Source organism: Miniopterus schreibersii, assembly GCF_964146895.1.
Source record: "Miniopterus schreibersii genome assembly, chromosome: 3".
In the NCBI taxonomy this organism is placed as follows: domain Eukaryota; kingdom Metazoa; phylum Chordata; class Mammalia; order Chiroptera; family Miniopteridae; genus Miniopterus; species Miniopterus schreibersii.
This window is the reverse complement of record NC_138103.1, coordinates 18,515,473-18,540,805: the sequence shown is the minus strand read 5'-3', so window position 1 is coordinate 18,540,805 and position 25,333 is coordinate 18,515,473. Positions and strand designations below refer to the sequence as shown.

The 25,333-nt window shown below is 41.8% G+C and overlaps 1 protein-coding gene across 3 annotated transcripts in view; it reads right to left on the bottom strand.

Annotated features, from left to right (window-relative positions):
• SNX29 (sorting nexin 29) overlaps positions 1 to 25,333 on the bottom strand; it is a 456,832-nt gene that overhangs the window by 411,642 nt on the left and 19,857 nt on the right. For 2 of the 3 annotated variants that reach the window (XM_081133203.1, XM_081133205.1), the window contains exons 3-4: positions 22,685 to 22,737; positions 4,512 to 4,636 (exon numbers count right to left, since the gene is read on the bottom strand). In XM_081133203.1, the coding sequence (XP_080989329.1) occupies positions 4,512 to 4,636; positions 22,685 to 22,737 (178 nt within the window). The remainder of the gene's footprint in view (positions 1 to 4,511; positions 4,637 to 22,684; positions 22,738 to 25,333) is intronic. The other variant, XM_081133204.1, reaches the window with a different exon arrangement.

Here is a 25,333-nt window from a genome sequence, read left to right as displayed (position 1 = left end):
AATACAATATGATTGGTGTTCTAAGGAGAGGACAGCACACAGAGAGACAGACACGGAGGGAAAAAGGCCATGTGAAGACAGAGGCAGAGACTAGAGTGACACAGCCACAAATGAAGGGACACCAAGAACTGCTGACAACTACCAGAAGCTAGGAACACATTCTGTCTCACAGCAACCACAAGGAACCAACCCTGCTGACACCTACATTTTGGACTCCTAGACTCCAGAACTGTAAGAGTTTACATTTCTCTCTGTTGTTTTAAGTTGCCCAGGGTGTGGAAATTTTTTATGGAAGTTCTAGGAAACTGATATAAGCTGAAAACCCCAAATAACTATAACCCAGAAATAAGGCAGAAGCAGAAATACATCAGCCCTCACAAATGCAGAAGCCCAGGTGTGAATCAGCCCAATCCTTGACTGGATTAAATTGATCTTCTTCTACTCTAACTGCCTGAGAAGGAAAAGCAAATCCTCTCTGAAGATATCATTCCAAACTTCAAATTATCTCTACAATCCATCATACACAACATCTGGCATTCAGCTGAAAATACCAGGAACCTACAAAGACAAGAATGTATTCAAAATCCAGATGAAAACAGAAAATAAGGGACTTCTGGCTATAGCCAAGTGAGAAAGTTAACAAATCCCATCCCAGAAAGCAACTATCAAACTAGACAAAATTGACAATAAAAAACTGTTACAGCACTCTAGAAACTGACTTCAAAGACTTATAATCTGAGAGGTGTTTACACTTGAAAACTACTGAACTTTATTTAGGAACAGTGAGAACGGTAACAAAGGTGCAACAATAAATGGCAACCAACACTCTATCTCCAGTGTCAGAGGCAATAGGGAGAGGTGGAGTATTGGGCTCCAACCAAAGTCAATAGTACAGGTGCGCCCAGGGTCATAGATCTTCAAGTTTAAGAAAAGTTAGAAATCCATATTTCAACATAATATTTCATAATTTTTAAATGTTGACAATGAAAAAAACCTTCTTTAATGTATACTGTACAGGGCACAAGTTTCCATACTCAGTCCTGCAAGCACCCTAACCCCAGATGACCAAATGCAGTCATGCCTCAGGCAGACTCAGTGTTACCTGCTGTACTGCGATTTTCAGCGACATCATTTTGGTTAGTCGTTACTTTTTCAGCTTTCTCTCTTCAAAAGGTAATGTTGCTCATTTGTAAACAGAACTAATGCAACAGCCTTGTGGTTTAATTCTCTGTCATTTATTCTCTCCTGTCTCTTTCAATTCAGTTAACTGAGCTAGAGTGGTCTACAGAGGAGCAACAATGGGCAGCAGGCCCAATGCCAAAGGAGAGGGGAGTTGGGTTGGAATCCTCAGCCCTGTCATTTACCAGCTGTGGGAACTTAGGCAACTTATTAACTTATTTGAGCCTCAGTGTCATCCTCTGAAAAATAAGGACACTCTCATCTACTCTGGAAAGTTACTGCCAAGTTTCCATCAAGCATCAGCTCCAGCAGCTCTCTACCAACGCCTCAGCTTTGCAGGCACTTTCTCATGGAGCCCCTCCCTCAAACCTGCAAGGCAGGGTCTGTTACTAACCTAATTTTGCACATAAGGAAACAGAAGCTCAGAGAGCGAATGTCCCAGAGACCTTATGTGTGACAAGTCACTGAGCAGAGATTTCAACTCAGTCGTCTGACTCTAGAGTCTGATATAAACTGCTGAGTTACATAAAGAGCCTCACCCAGCAGCCAGCAGGGACAAAGGAATAGAACGATGCTCATTTCCACCAGGTTTCATTTGCTTCACTCAGCCTGAAAGGGTCACTCCAATGGCTTTAAGAACAGCCTCAAGAAGACATTGATCTGATCTTTCCCAGCTCTTAGCAGCTGAAAGCCCACAGTCTCTTATGAGGCTTTTAATCACAGGTTCAACAGCAGGAAAGAGGTTTTAATCAGCCAAGGACTATTCTGCACCAGTGAATGCTTAATTAACACTGCTGACAGTGACGGCAAAAGCCCCTGGCAGCCACTCAAGGCTAACGGGCTAACCCAGTTTGGTCTTTCCCCTGCTTCTAATTGTCTAGGAGGCAGCCCAGAGCATCCTGCTCAGCGGAAACAGAGCCAGAGGCCCGGTCCTCATCCCTTTGGGACGCAGGTACAGGAATCAGGGCCAGGATACAGGGATGTGGCAAGAGCATGAGTGCTGGACATGCGTCGTGAAGGCACTGGTGCTTCTCTGATCATCAGGGCCAAGTGACAAAAAGACAAGAATTTCAGTCTGGATGGGAACAGAAAGAGCCATTCTTCATGGCTAAAAAGTCAGAGTCCTAAGGGGATGAGAGAGGAAGAGGTTAAAAGGTAAGAGTGGCCCGGCAGGTGTGGCTCCACGGTTGAGCATCGACCTAGGAACCAGGAGATCACAGTTCAAGTCCCAGTCAAGGCACATGCCTGAGTGGTGGACTCGACCCCCAGTGGAGACATGCAGTGATGACTCTCTCAGCATGGATGTTTCCATCTCTCTCTCCCTCTCCCTTCCTCTCTCTGAAATCAATAAAAACATCTTTGAAAGGTAAAAGTAAAAGGGTGTTGAGGAAAGAGGGCAACTGGTTAAACATTTATTAGGTGCTATGAACGAAAACTGGTCTTTTATATTAAATTCTCACCAAATCCTCTTGACAAGCCCCTAGGTTTGACAAGACTATACAAGTGAAGGCAAATAAGGCTCCGAATGTTCCCAGGGTCATACCAGACTTACCCTCACAGACTGACTCTAAAGCCAGAGTTGCCTCTGCAATGGCCAGCAGCTGCCCTCACCTGGATGGAAGCAGAGCCAGAGCCTCACCCATTTCATTAAGGTAGCTCCCCACCAGTCAGGTAAGATGGAAATGAGGAGAAATACAAGGGCCAAGCAAGCCGAGGGGAATTGTGGGAAAAGCTACGTCCTTGAGTAGCTCATCAACCAGCCCAGAGCCCTCAGCCACCCTCATGCAGGGGCCCAGGGAAGCATCCTGGACATGAGAAAATAGAGACTGACACCTGAGGTGGCCAGGCAGTTAGCCGCTGACGCTGGCTCTTCTCTGAACCAGCCCCCCACGTCCATGACTTTTAAAGGAGGGGCCCAAGAGCACAGGAGAAAAATCAACAGTGACAGTGAGGTGAAGAGGAATCAAAGGTTTGTTGAAGGGCAGAGAGGAAGAGGAAGGAAGATACAGCAACACAAAGGAGAAAGGAAAACAGCAAAGGGCTCTGTCGGCAGAGAACTTCCAAAGACACCGCCACCGAACACGGCGGGGACTGGTTTTCAGCTGTGATAAGAGGGGAACTAGCAAAAATGGCACATTTTACTCAGCAGTGACACTAACATCACAGTAACAAGAAAGATTTGGGAATTTGGGGTGACAACCATAAGCAGCGTCTGAAAGAGCATGCTCTTTAAAATGTGGGGAAAGGAGAACATAGGATGGTTTTTGTTTCATTCTATTCTGGTTTTATGTGTACCTGTTTTATTCATAATTTGCCATGTTTTAGGATACCAAAAGTGATCCTAAATGGTTGAATTTAACGAAAAAAATTTTAACCTCATCTTCAATCCACTGATCCATTTCATTCAATGGCAATATTCAATGTTAAAAGGCACATAAAACACACATGCACACAATTGCACAGTTTTCATGAAGGTCTATTTCATTAGGTAGCACATTTAACAGCTAAATACATTTAAATAATGTCCAGGTGACTGCACAACTGCAGCACTGGTAACTGGATAACCAATTCAAATATTTAGTAACTGTCTAAATATTTAAAATACAGCTCTTGTTTAGATCATCAACACGGGATGGTTTTCATATCATGGGATACCCTCTAAGGGTCAGGTACAAAGCAAATCACTCTCAGCAGTGGCCTTATCTGAGCAGTGGAGAAAATAAAGGTCCCTACTACTCACAGGGCTGTTGTGGGAACTGGACAAGTTAATTTATACAGAAGACGGGCAAAGTGCCAGGCTTGCACTAAGTACTTATAAGTGTTACCAGTTATTATCAGCATTATCTCTGTCATTCAGAGGCACAGGAGCATGGCGCATGGGAAATGCTTTGACAACTTTAAAATGGATGGTAGCAGAACTTATAAGCTCAGAGACCTGTGTGGTTTCTGTTGCTGTTACTGAATACAGATTTAATTATGAAATATCATGCTACCACCATGCATAATATTAAAACAGATTATTAATTTCCAGAAACTGCCACACCACATTAGTGAAATAAGCACCTCGGCGGCAGGCCTCTGAGCCCCTTAATGTCTGCAACACGTGGGTCTGAGAATTGTGCACAAAGGATGGCTTCATTTAAATTAAGATGCCAGACAACACCATTACTGACAAGTCAGACATCCTTATACGTGATTTTTGTACCACCACGCCCCGCCCCGCCAGTCCCACACAGTGACTGCTTTGCTCCCTATTAAAAATTTTTAAAAAATAAAAGAGAGCAGGAGAAAAGTCAGCATCCTCTGGACTACCACATCAAGCTAAGCAGTACCTGTTTCAGTTTTGCTGGAGAAGCCCGCTGCCTGTTTAATCGCAGCTGCTGTTAGTGCTAATCCTCGACTCCTCTTCAAGCCATGCTGCAGGACAGCCTCAAACTGGGCACAGAGACAGGTGACCCTGTGAGAGAACCAATGATTCATCAGTCCACCCTGTGATGGGAGAGAAACACCCAGAGTGGCCCCAGCATCTCCAAGGAGCCAGTAAGTTGCCAGGTGTGAAGGAACACACTAGACACCTGGATTTACAGGCAGGTAACTGCCTTGGGCCGCTCCACACACCTCTCCCCCTGCCTGTTCATTTCACATAACTCAGGGAAGCCCTACACAGTCTTGCTATAATCATCAGACTCGTGAAAGCATAATAAAAATTCGTAAGAAACAAGGGAAAATGGAATTGGTGCCAGGCAGCAGGGGAGAGAAAAAAAAAGCCAATTTAAAAGCAAATCAATTTGGTGTGGGGAGGGGTGGGTGTTAATTGTGTCCAATTCACACATTTCAACTCAAATTCATATCACATGTAGTTTAAAGAACAAGATTATCTTTTAAGAGATTGAATTCACCAACCTCACAAGTTGGAAACACTGTGTAATTTCATGGCCTGTTACATACAATAAAGAAATAATATGAATCCTGATTCTTGTTCTTTATTTTGTTGTAAGACATTACATTTGAAGTCAGATCCAGAGTTGACAGAATTTTCAATTAAGTTATGGTTACTGTGCATTTAATTAAATTCATTTCTCAATAACCAAAGAAATGGGAGATTTAGGAACATGTTTGCAAAGAGATGAGATCACAGCAACTACACTCTATTCTTAACAATCCTCCCAGCACTCCTGAGCCCCCAGCCAAGTTGGGTCTGTGGACTTCAGAGACCTTTCCATTCACTTGTGCAACAAATGTCAAGAAATCCTGAATTCCTATGTGCCAGGTACTACTCTAGGCTCTGATAATATGAAGTGGGTATGAGACACACAAGATCTCTGCCTCACCACATTTGCACAGTTTTAACAGGAGGAAGATACACAAACAAATAAGCTAGCCAAACCATTTTAGTTGATGAGAACTTTGAAGAAAATAAAACAGAATGAGGTGGTATGTGGAGACAGGGCAGAAACCAGCTTAAATTCTGTGGCCTGAATGGAGGTAACCTTGGAGTTAAAACCTGGATATGACAAGAGGCAGTAGTAGGCTGGGCAGAGGGGCCTAGTGCAAAGGCCCTGAGGCCACCACCATCCATTTCAACCTTGCCTAACTGCAGGCATTTCCTGCTCCACCTAATCCACACCTGTAATAATAATACTCCAAGGGTTTATTGTTCTGTGGGTGGTAAAATATGTTCATACCCATGATTCATTAGCTCCTCTCATCAACATTATGATATAGGTAAGTCAGGAATCATTATCTCCTCTTTACACATAAAGAAACTGAGGCTTAAAGACACTGAAGAGACAGCACACAATAAGTACATAATTAGCAAAAACATCTGTACTCCAGCCCTACCCATCCCCATGCTGATCCAAGATAGTTTCTGCTACACCCCATACCACCAAACATGCTTATTCTAAGACAAAAGTCCTCTCCATCCCCAACCCAACTTTTATTCAAGTCATCTGTCTACACCAGAAAACTCTAACACAGCATCAGCAAATACCAACACATTTACTCTCATTCTGTGTCTGTGACATACATCACTAATCCATCCCAGCATTCTGGGCTACCACTGCCAATGATCAAAGCTGGCCCTCCACAGGAGGGAAGCCGATTTGGCATCCCAAACCTAACACTTGTTCTCAACTACACTATTTGGTTTCCAACTCCTACCTTGTCTTCCTGGCTTCCTTGCACCTGGTACACAGCATGTGCTACATAAATGCTTTTGCAGTGGGTAGGTAAGTAGGTGATTAACCTTAAACCATGGGTCCCAGAATACTCCCCCACAGTGAAACAATCCTTTTTGCTGGGCAGATGTCACTCTTAAATATTAGATTTCATATTCTAGTCTCTCTACTTATCCATGCAGACACACATTTGAAGGCTTCTTAAAAGCTGGGACACTGCCCGGCCGGGCGTGGCTCAGCAGTTGAGCATTGACCTAAGATCCAGGAGACTGCACACTCAATCCCCAGTCAAGGATGTGCAGGAGGCAGCCGATCAATGACAACTCTCTCATCATTGATGTTTCTATCTCTCTCTCCCTCTCCCTTCCTCTCTCTGAAATCATAAAGATATACTTTTTTAAAGAAAGCTGGGACACCAAAACTATCTAAATCAAAACAGAGGCATACCAAAATGCAGCTTTACCAAGGCCCTCTCTCAGGAGGAAACACAAAAAACCCTGAGCTGTGTTTACAGTTCTCCTAATAAACCATAGCCTATACCTTTAAACGAATCATCTGCTAATACAATGATTAACTCGGCAGTCCCTGTCAGTTTGCTTGGCTTGAGTCAGTAACTGCCCCAACAACTCTGGATAACTTCAGGCCCTGAAGGGGAATGGAATGCAGGTGAACAGCATAAACCCAGTCCCTAAGGTTTGGGTTACATCAGCAGCATTCCCTTCCAGATGCACACAGGTCACAAGCAACCTAACACAGCAGAAAACCCAGGTGGGCACTAGTCCTATAATGAGCTCATTATGATGCCTACCTTGCTGAAGGCCATTCTACTTTACACCTTTCCCATGTCCCCTTTTCACCTCCCAATTTGACCTGAGCTACTGGTCATTCAAGACTTAGCTAAAGGGTCTCCTCTCTAGGAAGCCTTCCTGAATGCTTCCTCATTCTGAGCTTCTTTCTACTACAGCTCTTGGCCAATCTCTCTGTTACTGGTCTGCTTTCCAGAGCTTTCTCCTCTTGTGAACTTGAGCTCCCTGACAGTAAGGATCATGCCTCATTCATCTTACCTGCCCCAGCACCTAGCAGGATGTCTGGCTACTGTGGTGAACATCACCAAAAGGAGTTCTCCCCAGGGAGATCTTGTATAATTTGTAATCCAAATCCAGATCAATTAAGACTAGTGAATTAAGGAGCACACACGTCCAACCTTATGAATCTACAGCCCTTTAGCTTATGGTGAGCACACTATAGGTACAGATTTATAACCATGTCATCTTAAGGTTTTTCATTTCTTCTCATCTTTATACAGTTACATGATAATTCCTACAAAATGAAAGGGGCACCTGCTTTGTGGAGCTCTCTATTTTCTCATCTCAGACTCCTATTTCCCAGAATGCTCTCTGCTAAGTGCTCCCTGGCATTACTGTGGGAGATTGGCTGCCTCACTCTAACTTTTATTAAACAATAATGAATTGGGGCATCTTTTTTAATTAAGTGAAGCAGTTAATCAACAGTGAATGTTTTAATGTTTTCAAAAAGCACCAATTAAGGAAATCACTTTGAGTTTTTAGGCATACGGCTGTTTCTGAGAGGAACAGATACATAAAACGTGGTGTATCGATACAATGGAATACCATCTGCTATAAAAGGAATAAAGTACTGATACATGCTATGAAATGAATGAACTATGAAAATATTATAAGGGAAAGAAGTCAGATCCAAAAGCCGCACACCATATGAGTCCAAGAAATGTTGAGAAAGGTAAATATATAGAAACTGAAAGTCGATCAGTTGTTGCCTAGGACTGGGAGTAAAATCAGGGATAAACTATAAACTGGCACAAGGAAATTTTGGGGATAATGAGAATGTTCTAAAACTGGATTGTGGTGATAGTTACACAATTCTATAATTTATAATCACTGCACTGTACACTTATAAGGGATAGATTTTTATGGTATGTGAATTAAGCTGTTAAAAAAAAAAAACAAAAAAAAAAAACACCTCCCCTCAAGGTCTCAGTAAAAGTTTAATAAAGGAGTGAAGGAGTTAACAAATGAAAATTAAAATAAATCCCCTGCTGAATGTAAAAGTATCCACCAGCACCAGCACAGCTGGACACTGCAGGCGCTTACCTAGCTTACTGATAAAATTCCGCAAGCACTGGTTCTCCTAAGCTTTGACCTATATTTCAAGACTGCTTAACCTGCCACCTTAGTCTGTAATGAGATTCCTAACAATCCTGTGCTTTTTTTATGGTAACTGTTAGAACAACAGAATCAGTAATAAATGCTGCATTTTTACAAACTGCATCAAATTAACGTTGTGACAGAAGGGTATATTTCAAATTAATCCTTTCACTGTGTTACAGCTTTACTGGAACCTTTTGGGGAAAACCAAGTAATGCATGAAAATGGACTAGATTATCCACATGTGGAAAACTCCAGTGTCACCTGGAATGGAGTCAATTATACCCATGAAAATCAGTCAATTAATAACATTAGCCACATTTCATATTTAAGACAGTACAGTTACCAACTAGTCTTGCTAAAGCAAGGCCATTACATTACGACCATTTGAAACGGGCCATGCCCTACATTGATGTTTTAAAAATTAAGTTTCAAAAAGGTTCACACCCTTTAAACCATGAATTTTACAGGCAGAAAATAATCCTTGGCTGTAATCTACAAGTCAGATAAATATTTAAGATAAATAAAGGAACAGAATAGAGAGCCCAGGAATAAACCCACACCAAATGGTCAATTAATACAGGACAAAGCGGGCGGGGGGGGGGGGGGTGTGGTGAAAAAGGTGAAGTGGTTAAGCAAAAAACAAACAAAAACACCTCACAGATAGACAACAGTACGGCGATTACCAGAGGCAAATGCGGGTAGGGGGAGGTAGGAGTGGGTAAAGAGGGGATGAATGGTGATGGAAGAAGGCTTGACCTGAGGTAGTGAACACACAATACAATATACAGGTGATGTGTTATAGAACTGTACCCCTCGCCCTGGCCCGTGTGGCTCAGTTGGTTGAATGTCATCCCATGCACCAAAAGGTGACTGTTTGATTCCTGATCAGGGCACATGCCCAGGTTTTGGACTCGAACCCCAGTCAGGGCGTGTGAGGGAGGCAGCCAATCAATGTTTCTCTCTCATATTGATGTTTCTCTTTCTCTCACTGTCTCTCTCTCTCTCTAAATCAATAAAAAGGTACTTTTTTTTAAGTGTGGTACATGCCCAGCTGGCGTGGCTCAGCAGTTGAGCACAGATATATGATCCAGGAGATAGTTTGATTCCCAGTCAGGGCACATGCCCAGGTTGCAGGCTCGATCCCCAGTAGGGGGCGTACAGGAGGAAACCGATCAATGACTCTCATGGTTGATGTTTCTATCTCTCTCTCCCTCTCCCTTCCTCTCCCTGAAATCAATAAAGACATATTTTTAAAAAATAAATAAATAAATATAAGTAAATAAATAACATAAATACATAAATAAAAATAAATGGAATTACCATTTTCCTAAAAATTTTTCCTGGAAATTTTAAAATAAAAATGTCAATTATTCCCAAATTAATGTGTGAATTTAATACAATTCCAATAATAATCACAAGAAGGACCTGACAGTGTGGCTTTAGTACAGAGATAAACAAATTGATGGAGCAGTTCAGAGACCCAAAAAAACCCAAATAAATATGAAAATATCTTATATACAATAATGGTAGCACCTTAATTCAGATGGGCAAGAGTGGATTCTTTAACCACTGATTCTGACACTAGTAGCTACAGGGCTGAAAGAAAATAAGAGCAAACTTCTATCTCAAAGCACAGACAGAACTAAATTCCAGGGGGTTATGCATCAAAGAAAAATAGAAGTGTGTGTTGCCCAGCTGGTGTGGCTCAGTGGTTGAGCATCGACTCATGAACTGAGAGGTTCCTGGTTCGATCCCCAGTCAGGGCACATGCCCAAGTTTGGGGCTTGATCCCCAGTAGGAGGCATGCAGGAGGCAGTCAATTGATGTCTCACTCTCATCAGTGTTTCTATCTTTCTATCCCTCTCTCTTCCTCTCTTCTCTCTCTAAAATCAATAAAAACGAATTTTTTAAAAGAAAAAAATAGAAGTGTAAAATAATAAACTGTAAAAATAATAGAGAAAAATACAGAAGACTCTCAGAACAGGATACTCTAAAACCAAAATTTTGAGGTTCATAGAATTAACTACATAAAATTTTTAAATTTTCACATGGCAAAAGATATCACAAATATGGTAAAACAATAAATAGCAGATAGAGAAAACATTTACAGTGCATATACCTAAAAGAGGATTAATAATCACAGTACAGGAAGGCTTTCTACAAATGGATAAGAAAAAAGACAAGCAACTCAAAAAATAAAAAATAAAAATTAAAGAAGATGAACAAACCAACCATGAAAGAAGGAAATGTAGTCGGCCAATAAACATATGAGAAAATATTCAATCCCACTAATGGCCAAGAAAATATCACAATACTAAGACACCAATTTAGGACAATCATTTTCAAAACCATAGATCTAGCAACAGTATGTATACATGGTACTGCTGATAGGAACACAACTATGAATTGCAAAATCTCTGCAAAGAGATCAAGAAATACAAATTTTTTAAATGCCCATACTCTCTGACACAGCATTCCTACTTCTAGTAATTTATCCTATTAAAAATAAAGGCACTACTAATTAGAAAATGAGCAAGAAACATGAACAAACATTTCGCCAAAGGAGATACGCATACGAGCTCATGAAAATATGCTCAAAATCATCATTATCCATTAGGGAAATGCAAATTAAAACTACAATGAGTTATGCTTCCACACCTATAAAAATGGCTAAAGTAGAAAATCATGACAATATCAAAAGCTAACAAGAATGCAGAGAAACTGGATCACTTACACACTGCTGAAGGGTATGTAAATGGTACAGCCAGTCTAGAAAACAATTTGTCAGTTTCTTATAAAACTAAATATTCAAATATCATACAACCCAGCAACTGTACTCTTGGGTACTTATCTCAGGAAAATGAAAACTTATGTTCACATAAGAAAAACCTATACATGAATGTTTTTAATAGCATTATTTACAATAGCCGAAAACTGAAAGCAAGCCAGATGTCCTTCAATGACTTAATGAATGAACAGACTGTGGTATAGCCATACCATGGAATAATACTACTCAGCAATAAAAAAGAGCATACACTATTGATACATGAGACAACCTGGATGAATCTCATGGGAATTACGCTGAGTGGGGGGTTGGGGTGTGGGAAAGCCAATTCCAAAAGGTTTACACACTGTGATTCCATTTATATAACATTTTTTTTCAAATTTTTTATTTATTGATCTTAAAGAGAGAGAGAGAAATATCAATTTGTTGTTATACTTATTTATGCATTCATTGGTTGAGTGTGTGTACCCTGACCAGGGACTGAACCCCAAATCTTGAGTATCAGGATGACACTCTAACCAACTGAAGTACCCGGCCAGGGCCATATAACATTCTTGAAATGACAAACTTATAAAAATGAAGAAGAGATTGGTGAAAAAGAGTTAAAGGTGGAGAGGGAGGGAACAGAGGTGCGGTAGGCATGGTTATAATGCTGTAGTGATGAAAGTATTATGTGTCTTTACTATGGTGGTGGACACATGAACCCACACAGTAATAAAACTGCACAGAATTAAATACACACACACACAAATACGTATAACTAGGGAAATTTAAATACAACGCTAGAGTTTTAGAAGATGATACATTGGGAGGAACTGGGTAAAGAGTAAATGGGATCTTTCTATATTATTTTTTATAACTGCATGTGAATCTATAATTACCTCAAAATTAAAAGTTTAAGTAAACAATTAAATATAAAATCACTAGTAGACAAGGATGTACGTATACACAAATATTTTTACTGCAGCATTGTTTACACAGCAAAAGCAAAAACAACACTGGAAACAATGAGAGCATTCATTATCAGGAGAACAGTAAGTAAGTTACAGCACCTCCACACCATGAAATATTATGGGGAAATTTTAAAAGAATGAGGTTCCATACTTAACCCTAAGAAGCACCTTATTTCCCACTTTAACATCTCTGAAATTCAAGTGTGTCTCATAATTGATGAAATTATACAATTAAAACTGGCATTGGTTTTTCTTTCTTAATTACACAGGAAGATGCCATTGATGGTAACTGCAGCACTGGATCTGGAACAATGTCCATAATATATGGCCAAATTTTTTTAAAGCAAGTTATAGAGTAATATAAATGGTATGATTCGCATTTGAAGGAGAAGGGAAAGAAGAGTGGGCTTTGACGAGAATGTCCTCTCAATTACTTGCACATCTGCTATCATGTGGGTGGACTTAAGTATCCTTGTAAATTCAGGCAAATTCATCTAAGGCAAGGGTAATAAGGGCTGAGGGCTGAGGGCTGAAGGCTGGACATCTCATCCTCAGCAGGACAGCACCAGCGTGCAGGGCCTCTCCCACTCCTTGCTCTGCCAGGTGTCCCAGGACCAACCAGAGAATCAAATCAACACAGTGCTCTCAATAAGTCCTATGTGTTTTGGCCCTGGGCATCCTCTATTCTCAGTAAGTGGAATGAAAGTAGATTGCATCCCAGAGATAAAGGGCCAGAAAGATATGTGAGAAAGATGGCAACCATCTAGAAGAAACGAAAATTGGATCCATGACTTATCCCATAGACCACACAAAATAAATTCCAGATGGAATAAAGGATTAACTATAAACAATAAAAATCTTACAAGAAAATTGAAAAAACCATATGCACACTAATGTTGGAGATCTTAAAATACTTATACTGAAAACCAAGAAATTGGTAGGTATCATCAGTTAAAAGATGTTTAATCATGTAGAGATTTTTAAATGTAATATTATAATAGACAATAATATTATCTCTGCTTACAAATATAATGGGCAAAACAATTTGAAAAAAAATTTTAAATGCAGAAAGCAGGGGAAATGTTAATTAGTTACTATAATATACAAAGAGCTCCCACAAATTGACAAAGGGAAAAATAATCTAATAAGAAAATGGGCAAATAATATGAAAAGGCTTTGCACAAAAGAGTAAAGCTAGTCAACAAACAGTAAAAAAAAAAAAAAGATACTGAAATTCATTAGCAATCAAGGAAATGCAAATTAAAGTAACAGTGAGCCACCACTTCTCACCCACCTGACTGACAAAACTTCAAAACCACACTCAAAACTATTGTTAGCAAGAAAGAAAAGGGTAGTTAGTCTCCTGCACTGCTGGGAGACATTTTTAGAAAAATACCTGACCACGACTACTGAAAATAAACACATATTTTCTTTGACAAAGCAACCCAACCTTCTGGAAATCTAGAAGAAAAAGATTCTCAAGGATGTCTATTGTTTCATTGTCCACAGTGGTAAAAATTGGGCACAAAATCAGTATTACTTCATAGGCAACTATTTGTACATCTGCATCGTGCAATATAATGCAGCCTTTTAAAAAGAATTATTAGAACTGTAACTTGGAAAGGTTTGACAGGGTAATGCTAAGAGAGATAATGCCGATGCAGAACATTTGTACACGTAATTCAATTTTTATAAAACAATGGCAATAAAACCTGTGTGTGTATACACATGTATATTTTATTTTAAAAAGATTGTATGAATATGGGGGAAAAACATAAAACAAATAATTCTTCATCATTAACTTAAGTTACTCAAAAGGAGGAAGAAGAACATATGGTAGAGAATAAAAAGGCAAAAAAGAAAAAAATAATAGACAAAGAAATACAAACTTGGTAATGTGAAAACTCGCAAGGCATTAGTTCTCAAGATGCTATAACTGTGAAGGCTTGAGGGTGGCCAACAGGCATGTAAAAAGGAATCAAATTAATGTTCCCATAGAGGAACCAGAAATTGGAAAAACAGCCATTTTTTAAATGGTTAAATCATAATTTCTGGCCATTTTCCAAAGTTACAAATAGAAACCCAATAACTGTGTTCTCTGGAGTAGACGGACCTCCAGCTCTTGGTCTGGACACAAACACTGCTTGGAACTCTCTTGGCAGACGAGGAGAGTCAAAATCAGGAACAGAGGACGGCAGCTGAGAAGGATCTGCTGAAGGAGCTGGTAAATCAAAAGGGAAAAAGAGAACAGAGAAAACAAGAGTCCCTACATGCAAGAATGTATAAATGGGAAATGGGGACACATAAAAGTGACGCTAAGTCAGTGGCCAACGGGATCTCCAAGTTTGACTGGAGTCCATAGCCCAGGTGAAAGAAACTCCACACCAAAAGCTTGCTTTAAAAAAAAGTTAACAACAACACACATTTGTTCTGATTGCTGGCCACACCCAGAGCCAGGGCACCTATGTTTCATCCCCCATGACCAGTCAGTCACTCAGTCTTATCAAGGCTCAGTCCTAAAGCTTCTCAATACTTCTGTCTCTTCCGCCAAAACAACCACTTCCACTCAGCTCTCCACTGCACAGAGCCACCTCTCACTGCTCTCTTAGACCCCATCCCACCCCACCCAACACCCCCGGCATGCTCAGCAGAAGCTAGCCTCCTGAAACATAAAGATATGTCATTATCTTTGTTTGTTACCCACACCACACTTGCTTTGTGTATATGGTATATGACATAACTTTAGGGGGAACAGAGATGAACACTTTTTATGTTAATCATTTTAATGTGTACAGAAAAAAATGGAACCAACCATCAATCTTTGATGTCACTGTTGGTAATGATTAGGACAAGACCAGAGTAGACAGAGCCTTGAATTTCCACTTCAAGCCAATCTTTGGCTCAGATAGTATACAAAAATGGCAAAAATTGTGACAATGGTATACAAATAGCCATTGCTTAAGAAATAATACCCTGCTCTGGCATGGTGGTTCAATTGGTTAGACTGAAACATCGTCCCATACACCAAAAGGTTGTGGGTTTGATTTCCAATCAGGGCACATACCTAGGTTGTGGGGTGCATATGGGAGGCAACTAATCAATGTTTCTATGTTTCTCTCCCTCCCTTGCTCTCTCTCTTTCTCTCTCTCTTTCTCCCTCCCTCCTTCCCTTCCCCTGTCTCTAAAAATCAATAAAAACATATCCTCAGGTGAGGATTTAAAAAAAAAGGGGGGGGAAAGAAATAATGCCCTAATGAATAAAGTTCAAATACTTCCCCATGGCAGCAAGAGAAGAATCTAGTAATGACTTTCCAGCCCGCCCCCCACCACATCATCTATGATCCCACCATTTTCTTGCATGTCCCTGGCACCTTCACATTTGCTGTTACCACTGCCTGGAATTCTCATCCTGCCCAAATGACCACTAAAGACCCTGTACACACCTCTCACATCTGGACTATGTAATTATTACTACGGGCCACCATGACTGTCCACAATTTACATGTCTATCTCCCTGGCTCGGTGTTTCAGTTCCTTGAAGACAGCAACCATCTCATCCAGTTTGCATCCCCAATGCCAGCACAGTAAATATTTGCTGAATGGAGGAATTAATGAGCAATCATTCTAGCCTTTAGCTTCCAAATTAGCCAAAACACTGGTATGTCTAGACACAGAAAGGAAACATACTGAGTTTATTAAGTTCTTACTGGGTGTGCCAAGCAAACATTATTACATCTAATCTTCTCAACAACCCTAGGAAGTAGGCAACATGATCATCATCTGGTTTTCCAGATGGTGCAACAGAGGTCTAGAGAAGCTAAGTCCAAAATTACACAGCTGGGAACTGGTGATTTGTGGCCATGAGGGAGAGAGATAAGTATGTCTGACACCAAAGCTCATACTTCATGCTCATGGCCTCTCTCCACTATCAGGACGGGGAGGATGACAGTGCTTATATAATGTTTCCTATGGGCCAAGCACTGCTCTCAACAACTACCAACATGAACAATATAAACATTTATTAAAATTCAGACATAGAAATGTGCTCAGACTTGCTAAATGCCCTAGAGCTCCCTGTTAAAATATTTTTTCCAAAAAGAAATCAATTTGTTTGATCAATATAGTAAAATAAAAGATGTAATATGGAACTATCTATTATGGAGCCTCGAAGTGGAAATAAAGTACTCTGGGTGGGGGAATAAAGAATCAAAATAATGGCCCTGGCCAGTTTTCTCAGTGGTTAGAGCATTGGCCCTTGCACCGAAGGGTCACAGGTTCGATTCCTGGTCAAGGGCACGTACCTGGGTTGCAGGTTCAATCCCTGGCCCCGGTAGGCGCGTGTGCGAGAGGCAACCAATCGATGTGTCTCTCTCACATCGATGTTTCTCTCTCTCCCTCTCTCTCTCTATCACTCTCTCTTTCTCTCCCCCCCTCCACTCTCTCTAAAAGAATCAATGGAAAAAATATCCTCAGGTAGAGATTAACAAAAAAATAAAAGAATCTAATTAATGAACCTCAGAATTTTCTGCCAGGCTGAGAAGAATTAGGACATCTAGTTAACACCACAAACTAATAAGAGGCTGGTAAGAAACTTGTGACAAACAGAACAGTATGGATGTACCTGGAGAATATTATGCTAAGCAAAATAAGCCAGGCAGAGAAAGATAAACATCACATAACCTCACTTATTTGTGGAATCTAAAGAGCTTAATAAACTGATGGACAGAACAGATTCAATGACATGGAAGCATGGATCAGACTGACAAATCTCAGAGGGAGGGAGGAGGGCAGGTGGGTAGGGGGAAGAGATTAACCAAAGAACTTATATACACATATCCACAACCCAAGGACATGGACAATGGTGTGGAGAGGGACTGGGGAGGGGGGTGGGATGGGTGGGGTAGAATGGGTCAGTGGGGAGAAAAAGGGACATCTGTAATATTTTGAACAATAAAAAAAAAATCACATGATGAAAATTCAGAGACATTTAAAAGAGGAAAAGGAATGCCTGGAAAAGCCATTTGGTTTCATAAGTGACCACAGGAATACATATGAGAGTTTTTCACTGTGCTAAGAATAACATCAAGGAACAGCCAAGGGCAGCTGATTTTGTTTTTTGCTTCCTAAAAAGTTGAAAAGTGTTTTTAATTCCTCAACAGGTACAGAAAAGTCACCAAAGTAAATCCCTCTCCCTCAGCAGGCTTGTAAAGGAGAACAAATGCTCTTCTCTGACTTCTTCCGACACAGTCAAGTGAAAGGGTCACAAAAATTTACAGTTTCTAAATGTTCTGAGACGAATCCCCAAAGCCAACTTACTGCCACCCATAATGGCAAAGAGAATATTTGCCAAGTGTCAAGACACTTTACATAACACTATGAGGACAATAACAACAGCTAACAATGTCTGGAAACTCACTAGCTGCCAGGCCCTGTTCTAAGGGCTGCACATGAACTAACTCAGACAGCTCTAAGGTAAAGGTTAGTACTCCTATCCCTGTTTACGGATGGGGACACTGAGGCAAAAGAAGGTCAGGAACTTGCCCACAGTCCAACACAACTCACAACTGGCCACACCAGGATTCAAAGTCCAAATTCCAAAGCCCACGCTCATTCTGCTGCCTGCGGTTTGGGCTACTATTTCTAATTCTGAAAGAAAACCTCCAGGTCACGTTCTGTAATCCCACTTGGGAGGAAGATGCTTCTGTGGGACAGTAACGTACCTAGCCTTTGAGGCAACATCCCTGCCTGCTGAGTTCTTGGGCCATTATATCAAAGTATATGTTACAGCCTCTCCACAGGCCAAGTCTGACCGACAGAGAGTGGAATAATTTTAATGAAGCACAAGGATGGGTCTTTGTTCTGAGGGAAACAGCAGGAAAACACCAACAAAAAGGAGGAGAAACATGCATCATGGCTCCTGGTGGCAGCCACCTCCTCCGAGGAGGTTTCCAAGGACAAAGCCTGATAGGAAAATAAGCCCTGCCTGTCATTTCCCTTCATGTAAATGTTGTCTACACTCAGGTGGAGGCTGTTGCATCTTGCCGTGTAACCTGCAAGATCAAACAAATCTCTTTCCCACAGGCATGTGCACTCACACGCATTCACATTGTGCATTTTGGTTTTAGCAGAAAATACTGTGCACCAAGTAGGCCCAATAACCAAACAACAGCTGCAGTCCTGCCAGCACTCTCATTCCCAAGCTTCAGGCACAAACACCTCGGCCACTTCTATAACATCTAAGGATACCTATTAGTTGCTTGTCTTGAATGACTCACTTTTATCACATAAGCCTGTTTTAAAATGAAAAACTCTATTGCTATTGCAAATGGAAAGTCAGCACGATGGGCTCTATGGAGAGTAGCCCTAAAAGGGAGACTGAGCCTGAAACCTGCACACTGTTTAAAGAAGAGAAGGGGCTGCTAGAGATTATTATTTTGAACTATATGATACTGTTATTTTTGTCGGTCAAAAACAATCAAATATTGTCAATTTCATTTAATTCAACTTAATATTATCAGCACCAAACCAACACTTTCCCCCAATATCAGTAAGACATGAAGAGAATTTAAAGGAAAATAACTGAGCCACTAGGCAATTGAAAGGAATCTAATAAGGTAGCTTAACACTTAAAATAATATTAAATACCTGCAGTGATACACATCTCTCAATTTCAGAAACTCTGCTACAAAAACAAAAGGGGATATAGTGTTAGTGAGGACCAAACTGGGAACATGAAGTCTGTGCTCCAGGCCCGTTCCACGACCTACCACCCATGTGACCCACCTAACCAAGGCCTGTGCCCCCAGCACTGACACTTAGGAGCTGGTAAATAAATGCTGCACAGCTGACCAGCCACCAAGGTTTTTTGCCTGTGGAAGTAGAAAACGTATCCCCCTCTTGTTCTCCTGAGGTCCTCTTGAGGATCAAATGAGACCAATGATGTAGACATCAGCATTTTTAAACCAGACAGTGCTGTCACAAGAAAGATTATCTTCACAGTACAGCAGTGACAGGGGACAATTGTTGGGCATGTTGACCACCCCATATTTATTCCACCTTCATAACAGCACCCAGATGTCATTTTGAAAGTTTATTTCTTCCTCCCTGGATATTATCTGGATGGGATGGTGAACCCAGGTAGATATCTTTGCACTACATAAGCCATTGGGGTCCCAAGAAACTCCTTGAGCCAAATCCTTCTGCTGGTGGCCAGGAGGTGGCCAAGTGACCTGAGACTGAGAAATCAGGTGCTTCCTTCCTGGAATGTCAACCTTGAGCAAAATACGGGAGAGTCAGAAAACAGCTGGTGTTCACTCCAGCAGCAAAGCCTTAATTGGATCACCACTCCTTCTAGAAGACCATTTCTCAGCTTTTCTTTCCAGCTCATGAGCCTTCCAAAGCTGCCTTGACTCCTTCCTGTTTCCAAACCTGGCCGCAGCCATCAATTCCCTAAGACCACAATATCCTCAGCTGGAACCAATTTCTGTTGCTTTTTACCAACGAGCCCTGATACACTGGTGTACCATCCTTTCAAAGGTTCCTACTACTACCCATCCCACCAGCTGAGCTCTCTAGCTGCAATCACAAGCCAATGCCTCACAGACCTGCCTAAAACTTTTCCTAAGACAGTACATGTAAAATGCATTCAAAGACAACACTTAGCCTTCTATGAAAAATCTTCCAGTTACCCATTACTTCTTAGTGGTCACAGGGCTTAGATTCTTGGAGGAGAATGATGTAGGAAGAGACATTTACAAGAAGTTCCATTTTCCAAATGGGTCTGAGAACTATGCCCAGAGTAACATGGAAAGAAACCTTCCATCGTCAATTTTTCCTTTGAGAGCAAAAAAAGAACAGTAACAAGGCTTGTGAATTCACTTTTGCTCTTCCATCTACTTGTAGTCTACTACCTGCATAGGTAGGTATCACAAGCTGAGTAACAAGTGTGCCAGCCAGACTTCACTCCATGAGGGGCAAGGACTTCTTACTATGGAATAAAACTAACACTCCTACATGTCTGGCTTGTTACACATAGTATGTGACAATCCTCACAACTGTCTAGGTAGATACCAATGTTTGGGTTTTCCCCATATCAGCAAGCAACTCTCCAACACCAGCTGAGTGTCCTACAATTCAACCCAATTCTGACACTATCTACCTGGAGATAGCATCAGATCCCACAGGTTAAGGTCTCAGTCCTACAAGACTGCACCAGCCCCTGATTTTAGGCGACAGTCGCAACTCCAGGTTGTCACCTGTGCTTCTGACTGACCAGCTATATATCTCAGAGGTTCCCACGAGCCCCTCTTCGGGTTCAATTAGCTTGCTAGAGTGGCTCACAGAACTCAAAGAAACATATTACTTACTAGATCATCAGTTTATGCTAGTTAAGGCTATAACTCAAGAACAGTCAGATGGAAGAAACATATAGGGTGAAGTGTGTGGGAAAGGGTGTGGAGCTATCATGCTCTCTCAGAGACAGCGACTCTCCTGGCACCTCCATGTGTTCACTAGCCCAGAAGCTCTCCAAATCCCGTCCTTGGGGGGTTTTATGGAGGCTTCATTACATAGGCATGGATTGAGTCACTAGCCATTGGCAACTGAACTCAACCTCTAGTCCCTCTCCCCTCCCAGAGGTGGGGGTATGGAACAGAGTTTCCAACCCCTAATCACAGAGTTGGTTCTCCTGGCCACCAGCCCCTAGCCTTTGGTGCTTTCCAAAAGTCACTATGTTGACATAACAAAAGATACCCTTATGGATCTCATCACTTTGAAAATACTAGGGATTTAGGAGCTTGTGACAGAAATGGGAACAAAGAACAAATGTATACCTTTGTTATAAATCCCAGTATCCCAGCACACCTAATTCTTGGGCTCAGAGAGGTAAGTAAGGCAAGTGACACAGCTGAAAAGAAGAAGAGCCAGGACTCAAGGCCGGGCCTTGAGAGCCCCTGCACTGTCATGCCAGCCTAACCAGGGCGTAGCGACAGCCGGCTGGAAGAGCTGAAGCAATAAATCAGTCTAATGATCTGATGCCACAAATGCATACTGAGGACAAGCACAAAATGTTTGTGCAAAATGCTGAGAAGTAAAAAAATGGAGAGGCTGTCCTCTGCCCTCAAAGATGACAAGCCTCGCAGCGGCACACTTGACTATGGTACAACGCAATGTACACACTCAACTGGACCCTGAATCTTCACTGAGCACCTTCTAGATGCATCTCAGGGAACAACACAGCGTAGCATCACTGCCCACACAGAGCTGACATTATGGTATGGGAGGCAGACCTAGACAAAACAGGAAAGCACAATGTGCACTGTTAGTTGGCGATAAGTGTTGGTAGAAAAACAAAGCAAAGGGGGCAGGAGTGTAAGGGAGGGGGCACCATTTTAAATCTGCACCAGTTTCCAACAGTCCCCACAGCTCTATCAGAATGTAGCAGTATATGCTGTGTTCATAGTGGCAAAGTGTCACAGAACAACAGTGTGAAAGGACAGAAAAGAGAAGTGGCTCCGCTGGGTGGGCCAGGGTAAGAGGGTGCTGGACGTGGAAAGTCTCCAGGATGAGATGAGTGCTGAGCAAGTGAGTTCCCTTCCCTTCACTTCCTTTGCAGGAATGTGCCTCCTGCCTCTCCCCGCCTGCAGGGCATGAATCAGCTCCCAGTGATCCTACACAGAGCCTTTCCAGCAAGCGCCTGTGTGTCTCTCCTCTTTGCCAAAACTTTTGTGTCGCCTCCCAGTCAAAGTTATAAGCTTCTGTGAATATGTCAGCCTTTCCTGGGTCATGGGGATCAATGGCAATTTTAAGGACTTTTTTTTAATCATGAAAGGAACACACAATCATAGTATAAAATATGAAAAATATCAGGAAATATAAAGATTTCCAATTATCTTAACTCCAACATTACCTCTGTTCACATTTTGGTACATTTTTGCCAGAGCTGTTTAACGTAGCTAGGATCACTCTGCATCCATATAATTTTGTATCCTGCTACTCTGTATCTTGTTATTTTTACTAAATATATAATTTTTAATTCTACATATGCATTTTCTGCACAGACATCAATTTAATGGCTATGTAACTTTCCACTCTACTGACGCACTATACTTTACTAACCATTTCCCAATTGTCAAGCAATCAGATTTCCGAGTTTTCATCATTGTAAATTTCCCTGAAAATAACTTTATGCAGCAGGTATTTTGTAATTCCCTCATAACAGATTCCGAGAAGAGAATTATGGGAAGCTGGGAATACTTTAGAGTAGTCACTGCACGGACGGGCTACAGACCACTCAAACTTCATCACAGCACCATGTGGCTGCAGAGGCGGACTGCAGAAGCTGGTCATTTCTAGCCACCTTTTTGCTCTTGACGGTAAATGGTTTTAGAAGAGACATATTTACCTGCTGTCAGAATCCGAGGCGATTTCCTTTCTCCCTCCAAAGCGGATCTGGCACTGCACAGAAAAAAAAGCCACTAAGATCAGCTGTTGAGATGGGACGCTCAATTGTCACAAAACAGCCCACATAGACTTCAGGGTGGGCTGGGGACACAGGGCCAGAAACTCTGGGTGCCGAGTCAGGCCATCCTCTGCCCTGGTGTCAGCCCAAGACGTCAGATGGCAGACACCCCAGCCTTCCAGCCGCCACTTAAAGGAAGTCCTTATCTCTCCCAGCACAGAAATGAGCCTTGTGGGAAAACAATGCCAAGAGGAACACAGAAGCACACAGCGTTGCACCTTATCTAGGAGACTTCTACGTGTCAGCAGCTGGCTGTCTAAAACACAGGGCTCTCAACATGCAATAATTAAAACTTGTAAGCCTGCTGCACAAATCTGCAACAATGGGTCCCTTCTGACAGGGCCCAAGGTTGTTATGACTGGCTAGAAAACTATGACAGCATAAATCACGCTTCAGCCCTGGCCAGGTGGCCCAGTTGGTTGGAGCATCATCCTGTACACCAGAGGTTGTGGTTCGATTCCCAGTCTGGGCATATCCCTAGGCTGTGGGTTCGAGCCCCAGTCGGTGTGCATATGGAAGGCAACCAATTGATGTTTCTCTCTCACACTAATGTTTCTCTCTCGTATTGATGTTTCTCTCTTTCTCTCCTTTCCTCCCTCTCTCTCTCTCCCTCCCTCTCTCTCTCTCCCTCTCTCTAAAATCAATAAAAAACATATCCTCAGATAAGGATAAGAAATTTTTAAAAAATCACACTCCAAACAAGTCGTCTGGTTGTGCTGAGTGACAATTTACTCAAGGTGGGTATAAACAAAAGCAAACTATTCTTTTTTTTTTTCAATTGTGGTAAAGCATAGAAAACATGAAATTACCAGTTTAACCATTTCTAGTTATACAATTCAATTCACAATATGTGCAACCCTCACCACTCGCCACTCTTCTCTTTTATTTTTTTATTTTTTTAATCCTCACTGGAGGATATTTTTTCCACTGTTTTTCAGAGAGAGTGGAAGGGAGGTAGAAAGAGAGACAGAGAGAGAGAGAGAAAGCGAGAGAGAGAGAAAGAGAGAGAAACATCAATGTGAGAGACACACATCAATTGGTTGCCTCCAGCACATGCCCGACCAGGGGTGGACCGGGGCTGGGGATCAAGTCTGCAACCAAAGTATATGCCCTGGATGGAGTTGAACCCGGAACCCTTCAGTCCACGGGCCGATGCTCTAACCACTGAACCAAACCAGCTAGGGCCACTCTTCTCTTTTAAAGAGTGGGTAGCAGACTTACGAGAGTCCTGAACTTATTACATATATAATTTTAAATGACACATTTGTCAAAACTTATAGAACTGCACATTCAAAATTGGATTTTTTTACTGTATGCAAATTATGCCTGAATTTTTATTTTTTTTTTAAATATATCTTTATTGATTTCAGAGAGAGGAAGGGAGAGGGAGAGAGAGAGACAGAAACATCAATGATGAGAGAGTCATTGATCGGCTGCAGCCCGCAACCCGGGCATGTGCCCTGACCGGGAATCGAACCCTGACTGCCTGGATCCTAGGTCGATGCTTAACCACTGAGCCACGCCTGGCCGGGCTATGCCTGATTTTTAAAAGGGAAATATATATAACACTTTCGCCCCCCCTCCCCAAAATAATAACAATCATGGCAGATCGGGCATAAGCTCCAATTTATTTCTGTTTAACTGCTACACTTAAAGTGGTCCCACGTGCCTCCTTGTCTCCTTGTTATATTTTCCATTCTGGAGCAGAGAAAGAAGAAACGGATAACACGTGTTCCGAATTTACAGTGGACCAGGAGCTGGCTGGGCCTTCACCTACTTTAACAAATGCAATTCCCTCAAAAGCCCTGTGGAGGTCAGTGACCAGATTACAGAAAAGGGTACCCAGAGAGGCTAGATGAGTTGCCCAAGCACACACAGCTGGGAAGAAATGAAACTGGCCTTTGACCTCAGCTACACCAGAGCCTGTGTTGTTTGCACCACATCAGGACACCTCGAGGCTTGGGTGGGTGCTGAAGTCTCTGAGCTCACCTAACACTTAACACAGTCAACAACCTAACACACACCTTTATTAAAGTATGTATCTCCTATCTCCCTATATTGTGATTACACGCATATAATTGTCAGTCACCCCTTCTGAAATGTGAGCTACCTAGAATCCCAGGGCTGGATCCTAGCTCTGCTACTGATTAACTATGACACTTTAAGCAAGTTATTGGGCCTTTCAGAGCTTCAATTTCTTCAGCCGTAAAATGGAAATAATTGTAGGAACTACCTCACAGGGTGGGTGGAAGGAGTAAATGTAAAGCACCTAGCAAACAGCCCAGCACATGATGAATGTGCAATAAATGATGCATATGTGGTACATGCAGACAAGGAAGCTTATGCCAGCTTATGTCAACACTCACCTCCCACCCAGCCAAAGCAAGGCATCAAAACAGCATCAACCACTCAGAGCAGAGTCCACCTGGAGGATCCAAACCATCAACCCTGGGAGTGGTTCATTCTTCCTCATCTCTGTTATTATGCTCACAAAGTTCTAACCTCAACCACCACCTTAGCAACCAAAAGAGT